This window comes from Salmo trutta, chromosome 38 (assembly GCF_901001165.1).
Source record: "Salmo trutta chromosome 38, fSalTru1.1, whole genome shotgun sequence".
Classification (NCBI taxonomy): Eukaryota; Metazoa; Chordata; class Actinopteri; order Salmoniformes; family Salmonidae; genus Salmo; species Salmo trutta.
Genome location: NC_042994.1, coordinates 30,084,325 through 30,098,656, shown reverse-complemented (window position 1 = coordinate 30,098,656; position 14,332 = coordinate 30,084,325). Strand labels below are relative to the sequence as shown.

General features: G+C 42.1%; 2 protein-coding genes across 2 annotated transcripts in view; both read left to right on the top strand.

Moving 5' to 3' along the window:
* Window positions 1-1,873, top strand: part of LOC115178584 (zinc finger protein 250-like) — a 17,413-nt gene extending 15,540 nt beyond the window's left edge. Inside the window, exon 4 of the mRNA XM_029739840.1 lies at window positions 1,849-1,873. Within this exon, the coding sequence (XP_029595700.1) occupies window positions 1,849-1,873 (25 nt within the window). The remainder of the gene's footprint in view (window positions 1-1,848) is intronic.
* Window positions 500-14,332, top strand: LOC115178583 (zinc finger protein with KRAB and SCAN domains 7-like). Its single transcript, XM_029739839.1, has 4 exons — window positions 500-645; window positions 6,984-7,194; window positions 9,151-9,759; window positions 14,274-14,332. Exons 2-4 carry the CDS (start codon window positions 7,002-7,004, stop codon window positions 14,330-14,332), a joined length of 861 nt encoding a protein of 286 aa, XP_029595699.1. The 5' UTR covers window positions 500-645; window positions 6,984-7,001.

Here is a 14,332-nt window from a genome sequence, read left to right as displayed (position 1 = left end):
TAGGCTACCTGTATTTGACATTTTGTTATTTCGCTGAACACCTAGATGGTTTAATTTTATTTTTGGCAGTGAAACGAGGCTGCGAGGGGGAAAAAAACTCACCCAAATGTAGAGCCCTGTTGGAAAATATAAATGTACTGTTTATTAATGTGAATCACATTTTAATACCTAGTCTACGGTATCCGGAAAGATGCTGTTGTGAGCCATGACCAGCCTTTCAAAGCACTAAATGGCACTTCATGGCTACTGTCTGTAATGCCTCTTCTTCGTTGAAAGTGTATTATGTTGGTAGGTTGTATTTATCGATGACAAGTCAGTATAGTAACATTATGATAAAGAATAACAGATGCTGTACACTGTTGTAATAATATAACATCACACTGCAGATAGAATGTAATGATAGCTGTCTTGTTTTGGTTGAAATCTATTTGCATTTGTTTTGCCTGACTTCTTTCCGTCAGAGGCCGGTAAAACATGCACAATGACACCGCTGATACGACGCTCACGAACATTTCCTGCAGCATCTCATAATCCAGACCAAACGCACTCGGAAAGTGGATACATTTTTCGGTTTGCTCTACGAGACCTCACCATTTCCTCAAGTTCTTTTCAGCCAAACATTTAGCTACAATAAATCATTTCCAGGTAACCCATTACTAATTTCTAACACTTTTATTTTAAATTCTGCTTGTAGCACGGTCTGTAAACCAACATATTCAATGATGAAAGTGGTTTCCGCGGCCTGGCTTTGTTGTTATCCCAGCTAGCTAGCCGTTAGCCAGCTACACATCTCCCGTTCGACCCGTGTGTGTAGCTAGCTAGCTAACATGCTAACTTTATTTCAGGGTCACGATTGAAGTGACTTTTTTATTTCATAGTTAGCCAGCTGTCGTGTCATCGTGAGTAAAATGACTGTACTGAGGAATTGGCTAACCGGCTGCTCATTGTTTAGCCACAATTAGCAAAACCAAATATTTTTTATAACTAACCTATCTCGGTAGCTCGCTAGCAAAATTAGGACTAAACGTTGCTAAACTACCCGGCTACCGGTTTATGCAAACAGTTAATCCCCTGAACAAACCTATAGTGTCATTGCGCAAAATGGTACACAGCATCATCTGGCTATGAGTGTAAATTCAACCTTCAGCACTTATGCATACGTTCGACAAATTCAATTTATGCACCACACAGAACGCACTGCAACGCAAAGCAAATGCATTGTTCCGTTAAATAAATGTATGTACTACTTTCTGGTGCACCAAAATGCAATGATGGTGGTGGCGTGATCAAGGCGTAACTATTTTTCCATAACGTTTTCAAAGCAAATTAAGAAGGAATGTCTACATAAGAATCAAAATTCGGGTTTCCATCAAAATAATAAGGCCAAATATTTGTTATAACTAAACCAATATAAACCACAGCCTGTCGTTTCAAATGGGAACAGATTATAATGGACAGAATAAGCACGAACTAGCGAGATCCTATTGGCCCGTTCTAGCATTCATCTGCATATTTCCGTTAGGGAACGCCTACTCTGTGAAATGCGCCTTGTGCAGTAAATCAATGACTTTCACTCCTACATTTAAAAAAATAAAAATAACTTTGGCCAAGGCTAAAGTCTACAAATCTTAGTCAACTCTGTTCATAACAGATTCTAGTTTTGGGAACAGAACTGTATTGAGAGAAAATGTTTAACAATAGAAACTATTTGCAGAATGTAGGTCAAAATCCATCTTGTTCCATCTTCTCCCACTGCCCGCCAGTGGGCTTGAGTTGAACCACCAAGCAGATGCTTCATATTTATACATCCAGTGAAATATCTGTCTCATTGTTCTTTCTGTGATACAGCTGTGATGTAGGCAAGAATAACTAAGTATTTCCAGGTCATGGATCTTCTTCTATGGTATAATGGCATTCTCAACAATTAGATGTGCATTCTGCCACCACCTGTGGGGTGGATAATAAGGATTCGGGTATTATATAATAGTTTGCATAAAAGAAATTCGCTAAACCAAATCAACCTACTTTCCTGTAAAAATAAAATAATAATAATAACACTAAAGACGGAAAAAAAGGTCCCTAAACTTCTAAACAGGTTCAGAAGACTCCTGTGAGGACGGGCCATTTCCTAGCGGCAATAGTCCTTGCAGTGCTTCTGCCGTGAAGTCTTGAAGACCCGAAAACTTATCTGCTGCAGATATAATGATATCCAGCTTCTTGGACTTCTTAGACACTTGTGCTGTACAATTAATCACTGTGGCTATAAATGCACACAATCCACGTTCTTTACAATGAGTGTATCCAGATAACTCGATTTGACTTGAAACACTAGCAACTGGTTGCAATGCATCCACCACCATATCTTCAACACTCTTGCCCCTTCGACTCTCTTCATCACTTCCACATAGGAGATCCACTGTACAGCCCTGATCCTTGACACCTCGACCTCCCTAACAGGACACTCAAGGAAGTATGATCCCCACCACAGTTGCAACATTTTTCATTCACAGATTCTTTAATACCATACTTCTCCCATCTGCAAACATGTGATCATATCCTTTACAATTCCCACACTATAATGGTTTGGACATAAATGCTCTCACCGCATACCTCACATATTCAGGTAGAGTCTCATCAAACAACAATAATATCGACAGGCTTTTCTCCTTCCTTCCATTCACCATACGGGTCAGGTGACGTGCACTGACCATTCCTGGGACTCGTCATCTATATCCAACGAGACTCCAGCTATAACTCCTTTGGCAGGCGCCTTACTCCGAAGATCAATACAGGTTACTTCTGACGTAGGCACCTTTCCCACTGCTTTCTTCACAGTCCTTGGTATTAAAAATCATCATCTGTGTTTTTTTTAAAAATTTATCTTAAAGTAGTGTGTCACGAATGTCACATGACCTAGTTATCAGTACAGTCATAACGACTTAAACATTTATTTGATCAAATACATCTAGTGTAGCAATTAAGTCATTGCTTTTTTTGCTGACCAAATTCGACTCACTCTCATTGACCTCCATACAAAACTCCCTGCTTGGTGGGCAAAACAACGAGAAAACGCCACCTGCTGGAGGGAGACAGATTTGCAGCCGAGTTGGGCCTCTCTCTTCCTCTCTGGGTATACTTTGTAAATTAATAATTAGCGCTGAATTATCGATACATTTTATACTTGTTATCATATATAAAATATTTAATTATTCTTTGTAAGATATTATGTGATTTATTTTTTTCAATGCTAAATGTCCAATAGTGTTGTTTGTGTGTGTACTCTTATCTTCTGTACGTTGTGCTGCAGTAAAAGGTCCATTCTACCCAGGAACACTTCTAGTTTCCAAGTCCACTGAGTTTACACCCCCAGGAGCGTCGCTGCTCATTTTGCAGCCCTTAGAGTGGCCAATCAGCTTTAATCCACTTGTTTGTCGTATTGGACATAAATATTGCACCGTACATAATCGATTGTGTGTCTATAAAACCAGGGTCCAGTCTACTCACTAGAGTCTATAGCATACAAAACAGATGAGTTTGAACAAAACTCTTCTCATTGTAACAGATGAATTTGAACAAAATATCCAATATGAAAAATCGATTGGATTTAGGCTGATTGGCTACTCTTTAAGTGATGCAAAATGAGCAGCGACACTCCTCTGGGTGTAAACTCTGTGACGATAAGAAGTAGCCACCGTAGCAGATAGCCTGGCAAATGCAAATACAGCTATTCAGGAAATTCATGAGCTGGAATATATCGCTAGTTCAGACTATGGAAGCAGATTATTAACACATTTTAGCTGAAGATCATTAGTTTAATTATTGTTCAGCAGCCTAATGGCTTGGGGGTAGAAGCTGTTCAGCTGTCTAATGGCTTGGGGGTAGAAGCTGTTCAGCTGTCTAATGGCTTGGGGGTAGAAGCTGTTCAGCTGTCTAATGGCTTGGGGGTAGAAGCTGTTCAGCTGTCTAATGCCTTGGGGGTAGAAGCTGTTCAGCTGTCTAATGCCTTGGGGGTAGAAGCTGTTCCAGAGCCTTTTGGTGCCAAACTTGGTACTCTGGTACCGCTGGCCGTGCGGTACCAGAGATTACTTGGGTAGATGAGGTCTTTGATAATTTTTAGGACCTTCCTCTGACACCGCCTGGTATAGAGGTCCTGGATGGCAGGGAGCTCGGCCCCAGTGATATACTGGGCCGTACGCACTACCCTTTGTAGTGCCTTGCAGTCGGATGCTACGCAGTTGCCATACCAAGCGGTGATGCAGCCAGTCAAGATGCTCTCAGTGGTGCAGCTGTAGAACGTTTTGAGGATCTGAGGGCCCCATGCCAAATCTTTTCAGCCTCCGTGTGGGGGAAGAGGCATGGTCGTGCCCTCATCACGACTGTATTGGTGTGTTTGGACCATGATAGTTCCTTAGTGATGTGAACACAGAGGAACTTGAAGCTCTCGATCCCTCCCCTACAGACCCGTCAATGAGAATGGGGGCGTGCTCGGCCCTTCGTTTCTTGTAGTCAGTCCACTGTCAGCGCCTTTGCCTTGCTGACGTTGAGGGAGAGGTTGTTGTCCTGGCACCACTCTGTGTGTTGTCGGCAAACTTAATGGTGACTCACCTAGCTGTATAGGGCCATAAGAAAACAAGAAAATGCTCATCCAGAGACGGCACACCTAGTGGCCGGTGATCAGTTTTACCTAAGTTCTACCAGCATGTCACCTGTGCAAAACTCTAAATCACCTTTACTACACACACAGAGAGAGACATACAAAGCTCTGCCTCGCTCTCCGTTTGGCAAATCATCCTCCTGATTCCTGCTTACAAGCAAAAACTCAAACAGGAAGTACCAGTGACTCGCTCAATACAGAAGTGGTCCGATGAAGCGGATGATAAGCTACATGACTCTTTTGCTAGCACAGACTGGAATATGTTCCGGGAATCATCTGATGGCATTGAGGAGTATACCACATCAGTTACCGGCTTCATTAATAAGTGCATCGACGATGTTGTCCCCACAGTGACTGTACGTACATATCCCAACCAGAAGCCATGGATTACAGGCAACATCTGCACTGAGCTAAAGGCTAGAGCTGCCGCTTTCAAGGAGCGGGACACTAATCTGTACGCTTATAAGAAACCCTGCTATTCCCTCCGATGAACCATAAAACAGGCAAAGCTTTAATACAGGATCAAGTTTGAATCCTACTACACTGGATCTGTCCCTCGTTGGATGTGGCAGCGCTTGCAAACTATCACAGATTACAAAGCGAAATCCAGCCACGAGCTGCCCAGTGACACAAGCGTACCAGAAGAGCTAAATGCCTTCTATGCTCACTTTGAGGCAAGCAACACTGAACCATGCATGAAAGCATCAGCTTTTCTGAATAACTGTGTGATCACGCTCTCCATAGCTGATGTGAGTAAGACCTTTTTAAATAAGTTAACATTCACAAGGCCACAGGGCCAGACGGATTACTAGGACGCATGCGCTGACCAGCTGGCAAGTGTCTTCACTGACATTTTCTCCCTGACCCAGTCTGTAGTACCTACATGTTTCAAGCAGACCACCATAGTCCTTGTGCCCAAGAATGCCAAGGTAACCTGTCTAAATGACTGCCACCACATAGGACTCCCATCTCTAGGCTGGTCATGGCTCACATCAACACCATCACCCCAGACACCCTGGTCTCACTCCAATTCACATACCGCCTCAACAGTTCCACAAATGACCAATCGCTATTGCACTTCACACTGCCCTTTCCCACCTGGACAAAAGGAACATGTGAGAATTCTGTTCGTTGACTACAGCTCAGTGTTCAACACCATAGTGCCCTCCAAGCTCATCGCTAAACTAAGGGCCCTGGGATTAAACACCTCCCTCTGCAACTGGATCCTAGACTTCCTGACGGGCCTCCCATTTATCTGACAATCTAAGGTTGATTATCTACAAGGTTATGGTTGAATGACTGTTTTAATATTTCACCAACTTATGTTATTGGTTACTGAGTGTGAAATACTTTGTTACACCTTGCTGAAGTTTGAATGTGGTTTTGTGAAAGCTACTTTTTTATTATTGAGTGTTTTAATGCTGATGGTTTGATAAAACAGTCCACTGCTTTTTAATTATTTTGAGTGTTACCAGTGGGAAGCTATATCACAGTGAGTGATTGTATACGTTGACTATTAAAGACACCATACTGTTGCTCTTGTTTTGTTGTGTTGACAATCAAGACTCTCAACACTATACCACTGCGCCTAGTGGATGAACATTGTTCATCATGCTAACATTCTTACACTTCATATGAACGGATGGAATTAAACCAAACAATTCTAAACTACTTTTAACAATTAAGACTGAAAATGATACAAAAACACATTGACTTGAAGAACGGTGCATATACAAAGTTTGGTAACAGAATGACGGTTTGTGCTGTTTGTGGAAATTGTTAGAAGTAGGCCTTGTGCATAGAGTTGTATGGTTTGTTTAACCTTATAGAATGTTCAGTGGAAATAGTCCTTGTGCTTCCATGGAGTTGTATGGTTTGTTTAACTTTGCATTCATTGGTTTTTCATAAATTTTTAAAGTGACAACTCTGTGTCTCAGCATCACTCTGTTACCTTGGAATTGCCCCTAATCTATTCAACTTGAATAGCCAGGCGATTTTTTGTGGTAAGAAAATGCTTGTGTTGCTTATAGGCGAATGTTTGAATTGGCTACTGAGGATGGGGTGGTAATTTCAGTCACTGAGTGTATCAGATATTAGTAATGAATTTGAACTGAATATGCTTGTACTCAAAAGCCAGTGGTTTTCTCTACTTATAGCCTAATCTGACTGGTTGTTGCCGTCAATCCTATATTTATTTTATGGAAAAAGGGTTCCTGCTGGACGGGATGTGTGGTTAGCTAGCTTAGATACATGTTTGTCTTTTCTGGAGCTATACCACGATCAGGTTTGTGAAAATCACCCTGAACTCTTTCGGTCTCCTCTTTTTTAGATCTACCTCTAGCCTACCATGTCTGAACCAGGTTGTGGTGTTCCAGCCCAGAGAAGCTCACAGCGGGGTCCAGAGTTGCTGTCAGTGAAGCTGGGTGACTGCAATCAAACAGTGGAACTCAATGTGATTGTCAAAGACGAGGAGGAGGAGAGAGAAATTAATGAGGGGGAGGAGGAAGAGCGAGAGGAGGACAGGGACTCTGTTGACTCAGGTAAATTCAGGCTAACATCCTCTTTGGTTCAGAGGTAAACAACCCAAAATAACCATTGATTTTCTGGTTCATTAAGAAATGTAAACATATGTTTTTGGATGTTGAATAAAATGTTAATTCTGAAAATTTAGGCAAGTTAGCTGGCTAACCCATTGATTCTGCTTTGTAGTATACCCCTCAGACTTCTGTATGTATAAGAGGTAATGCGAGTGCCCCAAAAAAATGGCTACCGACCATTGCCGATATCATAACCGCCATCGATAAAAGACAGTACTGTGCAGCCGTCTTCATCGACCTGACCAAGGCTTTCGACTCTGTCAATCACCGTATTCTTATCGGCAGACTCAATAGCCTTGGTTTCTCAAATGACTGCCTCGCCTGGTTCACCAACTACTTTGCAGACAGAGTTCAGTGTGTCAAATCGGAGGGCCTGTTGTCCGGACCTCTGGCAGTCTCTATGGGGGTACCACAGGGTTCAATTCTTGGGCCGACTCTCTTTTCTCTGTATATATCAATGATGTCGCTCTTGCTGCGGGTGATTCCCTGATCCACCTCTACGCAAAGGACACCATTCTGTGTACATCTGGCCCTTCTTTGGACACTGTGTTAACTAACCTCCAGACGAGCTTCAATGCCATACAACTCTCCTTCCGTGGCCTCCAACTGCTCTTAAACGCTAGTAAAACCAAATGCATGCTTTTCAACCGTTCGCTGCCCGCACCCGCCCGCCCAACTTGCATCACTCCTCTGGACGGTTCTGACCTAGAATATGTGGACAACTACAAATACCTAGGTGTCTTGTTAAACTGTAAACTCTCCTTCCAGACTCATATCAAACATCTCCAATCCAAAATCAAATCTAGAATCGGCTTTCTATTGAACAACAAAGCCTCCTTCACTCACGCCGCCAAACTTACCCTAGTAAAACTGACTATCCTACCGATCCTCGACTTCGGCGATGTCATCTACAAAATAGCTTCCAATACCCTACTCAGCAAACTGGATGCAGTCTATCCCAGTATAGTCTATCACAGTGCCATCCGTTTTGTTACCAAAGCCCCTTATACCACCCACCACTGCGACCTGTATGCTCTAGTCGGCTGGCCCTCGCTACATATTCGTCACCAGACCCACTGGCTCCAGGTCATCTATAAATCAATGCTAGGTAAAGCTCCGCTTTATCTCAGCTCACTGGTCACGATAACAACACCCACCCGTAGCACGCGCTCCAGCAGGTATCTCACTGGTCATCCCCAAAGCCAGAACCTACTTTGGCCGCCTTTCCTTCCAGTTCTCTGCTACCAGTGACTGGAACGAAATGCAAAAATCGCTGAAGCTGGAGACTTACATTTCCCTCACTAACTTAAACATCAGCTATCTGAGCAGCTAACCGATCGCTGCAGCTGTACATAGTCCATCTGTAAATAGCCCACCCAATCTACCTACCTCATCCCCATATTGTTTTTATTTACTTTTCTGCTCTTTTGCACACCAGTATCACTACTTGCACATCATCATCTGCTCATCTATCACTCCAGTGTTAATCTGCTAAATTGTAATTACTTAGCTACTATGGCCTATTTATTGCCTACCTCCTCACGCCATTTGCACGCACTGTATATAGACTTTCTTTTTTTCCTATTGTGTTATTGACTGTACGCTTGTTTATTCCATGTGTAACTCTGTGTTGTTGTTTGTGTCGCAGTGCTTTGCTTTATCTTGGCCAGGTCGCAGTTGTAAATGAGAACTTGTTCTCAACTAGCTTACCTGGTTAAATAAAGGTGAAATAAAAAATTGCGCAATGCATTGTAATTTGATAATGGCATTATCTATGTGCAATGCAACAAGCCCCTTGCAAAGTATTTCTTTCAATACTCTGTTAATCCTACATTGTTAAACTTAAAGCCTTTGTTCCTCTGTCTGTTTCTTAACCTATATCTGTTAATATTCTTACAGGAGAGATCCCCAACCCAGACTCAGTCAACGAGCCCAGTTCCACAGAATCAATACTACCACCTGGTTGTGGGAGTTACCCCTGTCCTCAATGTGAGAAGAGTTTCAGTTCCTCAACTAACCTGAAGAATCATCAAAGAGTACACACTGGAGAAAAACCTTTTGACTGCTCAGCGTGTGGGAAGAGTTTCAGTGAGAAAGTAAACCTTAAGAGACACGAGAGAGTACATAGTGGAGAGAAGCCTTACCACTGCACCCAATGTGGGAAGAGCTTCAATCATTCTGGAAGCCTTAAGGAACATGAGAGAATACATACAGGGGAGAAGCCTTACCACTGCTCTCTGTGTGGAAAGAATTTTCGTGTCGCAGGAGGCCTAAAGAATCATCAGAGATCACACAGTGGAGAGAAGCCTTATCACTGCACTCAGTGTGGGGAGGGATTCACTCAGCTAAGAAGTCTTAAAAGTCATGAGAGAATACCCATTGGAGGGAAGCCTGCCTGTGCTTTCAATGTAATTGTCCAAGAGGAGGAGGGTGAGAGGGACATCAATGTGGAGGAAAAGAGAGAAGTTGAGGGAGAGGAGGACAAAAGTGGTGTAGTAGACAGTGCATGTCAGAGCAAAAACCAAGCCATGAGGTCGAAGGAATTGTCCGTAGAGCTCCGAGACAGGATTGTGTCGAGGCACAGATCTGGGGAAGGGTACCAAAAAATTTCTGCAGCATTGAATGTCCCCAAGAACACAGTGGCCTCCATCATTCTTAAATGGAAGAAGTTTGGAACCACCAAGACTCTTCCTAGAGCTGGCCGCCCAGCAAAACTGAGCAATCGGGGAGAAGGGCCTTGGTCAGGGAGGTGACAAGAACGTTATGGTAACCGTATTACCGCCACACTGGGGGTCATGATGGCAGTCAAATTCCACGTGACCGTTTAGTCACAGTAATTAGGCTTCTCCAAGCTCTGATGCAGCTGAGTAACCTACCAAACTTGCTTAACTGCCTGGTACTCAGCATTCTAATCTCTAATCACTCTGGGATCAATGCAAATGTAATCCAAAAGCTAATCAAACACTTTATGATAATGGTCCATTCTAAATCAAAACTAATTTCACACACACATTATTTTGTAAATGTAAAGACAACATTAAATCAAGAATAGTCTGATAGGTGACTATTAGCTTGTGAATGATATACTGCACGAGCTGGGCATCATCCACAAGTGGTAAAACATCATCCACAAGTGACAGTAAGGCAAGAAATAGCGTATGCCTTTTTGTTTGTGTGACTTTTTCAAATCATAGTCGCACACCTCATGAAGCCCAGCCCACAGGCCTATATGTTTTGATAAGGTTTGTATCACAACTAAAGTAGCCAAATAACTTCTTATAATTAAGCACATTAATCCGCTTTATAACTGGTGGCGAGCCTAACTGGCATACATAGGCTGCCCGTGACTTTCAAGTTTGGGGAAGATAATTTTCACCAATAAAAATGCACCTTTTATAATAAAGCATTACATGCATAACGGAATTTGCTGTCGCTTTCAAGAAGTGTTTTCCCGCTAATTGATTTCATTTTTGTAACATTGGCTCTTATAGCCTACTGCCGTTTGTGCATTCCTACGCTCATAATGTGGCGAAATAGCCTAATAGTTTAACATTTTTAAGCTAAATGTTCTGAGCTGTTGCATCAGCCTCAAGTGGTTGTATTAATTTGGGATCGATCGCATCCCACAACTGTCCCAGAGTATGTTTGGAATATTTATTTCTTGCACAGAAGGACATTGACCAAAAGAATAGGCCTACTCATCTTGTTGGTTGACGTAAAGTAGGCTAAATGTGGACCGTTCTAAGTTCTTCAATATGCGCCTCGGAATTCGAAAAAGAGGGGCTTGCGCAATTCCGTCCCCCGATGTATCGGTCTTCACTTGTAGCCTAGTTCTCAGCTGAAATTCTTGTGAGAAGGACCAGATCACGTGACGGGCGTTGGCTAATAAGAATTAAGATATCTGAGAGAGCCATGTGAGAGAGGTGCTTCGGCGCACGGCAGCTGGGAGAAGGGAATTATAATTGTTATATTCAGCCCAAGGGCACCATGATGCATTACGGCCACACAAGGTGTTACGTCGCCAGGAAATTCGAGGCTTGATGAGAATATTATCAAGTGCTTGTCAAAATTTTTAATGAGAGACTGATGAATGTGTGCAGCTTGCGACTACTTTCAAATCGTCATTAGAGTCCCACCATGCAGGCTTAGAATGTATTAAAAATCAGAACATATATCCCAACGTTTGTATCACAACTAAAGTTGCATAAGTAACTCTACATGAAGCATATAGGAGGACAGGGTTCTTTGTTAACCGCTCAACACAGAGTAGCCGCATGTGTGCACTTCCTCTTAAATTGTGTGTAGAAAATATCCTTTCTATTTTATTAAGCTGTGTTCAATTCTATTCGTCAAACTATAAAATTATTTAAAAAATAATGCCACGGAATTCTAAGCAAATCTTGTCTGCTAAATGAACTAGTGTAGCCCGCAGCCATATCAGGACCTGACATAAGGACAACTTTTACAGAGTATGGTATTCTGTTCTTCTGAAATAGACTACATTTTATTCATATCATGTTATTTAGACCTGTCTAAAATAAATAATGGATTTATTGTGATGTAGGCTACGTTAAATGGATGTATTAGACTTTTTAAAATGTAGATGTTCCAAAGGTCTACATCAGTGGCTTGTAGACTGTGTGTGGAAGCCAGGAGATGCGAAATGTGTTTGTTAATTAACGATCAATTACCATATGACCGGCAGTTATTTGCTTGACAATCACCGGCTGACAAAATTTCATGACCACCACAGCCCTAACTCTGACAGAGCTCCAGAGTTCCTCTGTGGAGATGGGAGAACCTTCCAGAAGGACAACCATCTCTGCAGCATTCAGGCCTTTATGGTAGAATGGCCAGACGCAAGACACTCCTCAGTAAAACGCACATGACAGCCCTCTTGGAGTTTGCCAAAAGGCCCCTAAAGGACATTCGGACCATGAGAAACAAGATTCTCTAGTCTGATGAAAGGAAACCAGGCACCACTCATCACCTGGCCAATACCATTCCTATGGTGAAGCATGGTGGTGGCAGCATGATGCTGTGGGTATGTTTTTCAGTGGGAGGGACTGGGAGACTAGTCAGGATCGAGGGAAGATGAATGGAGGAACATATAGAGAGAGCCTTGATGAAAACCTGCTGCAGAGCGCTCCGGACCTCAAACTGGGGTGAAGGTTCACCTTCCAACAAAACAACAACCCTAAGCACACAGCCAAGAGAACGCAGGAGTGGCTTCGGGACAAGTCTCTGAATGTCCTTGAGTGGCCCAGCCAAAAGTCCGGACATGAACCCGATCAAACATCTCTGGAGAGACCTGAAAATAGCTGTACAGCGACACTCCCCATCCAACCTGACAGAACTTGAGAGGATCTGCTGAGACGAATGGGAGAAACTCCGTAAATACAGGTGTGTCAAGCTTGTAGCATCATACCCAAGAAGATTTGAGGCTGTAATCGCTGCCAAAGGTGCTTCAACAAAGTACTGAGTAAAGGGTCTGAATACTTTGTAAATGTGATATTTCAGTTTTTTATTTGTAATAAATTAGCAAAAATGTCAACTTTTTGTTTTGTCATTATGGATTATAGTATTGTGTGTAGATTGATGAGGGGGGGGAAACAATTGAATCCATTTTAGAATAAGGCTGTAATGTAACAAAATGTTTAAAAAGTGAAGTTGTCTGAATACTTTCCAAATGCACTGTATGTAGACAGGTGTGTGCCTTTCCAAATCATGTCCAATCAATCAAGTTGTAAAAACATCTCAAGGATGATCAATGGAAACAGGAGGCACCTGAGCTCAATTTCAAGTCTTATAGGAAAGGGTCTGAAAACTTATGTAAATAAGGTATTTCCATTTTTTTATTTTATCCATTTGCAAAGGTTTCTAAAAACCTGTTTTCTTTTGTCATTAAGGTGTATTATTGTGTCTAAATTGCTAGGAATTGTTTTATTTATCCATTTTAGAACAAGGCTGTAACGTAACAATACAGTTTATCATAGCGCACTGCTCTTTATTACGGCAGACAGTACTCATCACTGCATTCTCTACCAGCAAGTTGGTTGGCCCTCTGTCACGTAGGTAAATAGATTGCTATGTTTTCATTTATAAAGCCCTTTTACAAAAAGTCTCACTGTACCTAACCTGTTTACCACACCCGGTCTCAGGGATGGTTAACTCTGGAAACTCCTTTTGGTCTCTACTGAGTTAGGTACATCAACCTTATTTGTGGAACAGTCTTCAAAATGTGGTTAAATTTGATGTTTTGATGCCGCTATGGGCAATTCAGAAAGCTGTTTTGAAGACCTTATAACTGATGAATGTTTATTTCTGCTTGCATTTTGTATTTATACTGGGGGGGGGGGGGGGGGGATTATTAACGCAACATGCAACAATTTCTAAGATTTTACTGAGTTACAGTTCATATAAGAAAATCGGTAAATTCCTTAGGCCCTAATCTATGGATTTCACATGACTGGGAACTGGAAGATGCTGTCGTATATGTCGAACATCCCAAACATGCTCAATGGGTGACATGTCTGGTGAGAATGCAGGCCATGGAAGAACTGAGACATTTTCAGTTTCCAGGAATTGTGTATATGTAGCGGTCTTTATATGTACCACAGAAGAAAAACCAAGAAATGAAGAGCGACACCACAGCTGTCTATTTTGGGCTTTTACATAGATCTGCAATGGTATTATGAAAAGACAAGACAGGAATACATCAGTCTCCAAGGCACCATCTGACAAGTTATTCTCTCTCTACATCTCCCATAATGCAATGCTAACATACGTCGGTAGCTCAGCAAACCATCTGCATCACAGAAAGACATGCTAGCTAGCAACTGCAATACTTTTCAGCACTCTGTAAAACTATATCAATAACGATAAAACTCTGAAAGTTACATAGTTTCAATAGTCTCACACTCCCATATAACAATACCCATAGCATTAACATTGGGATGCTTAATATATTTAAATTTATGGACTTCTACACAGGAGTAATCTGCGACACATTCCTTTCTCAGTGTTTTCTCAGACTGAGGAGAACGGGAACTACGGGCAGTGCCAGGGTGTTAGTAAGTGA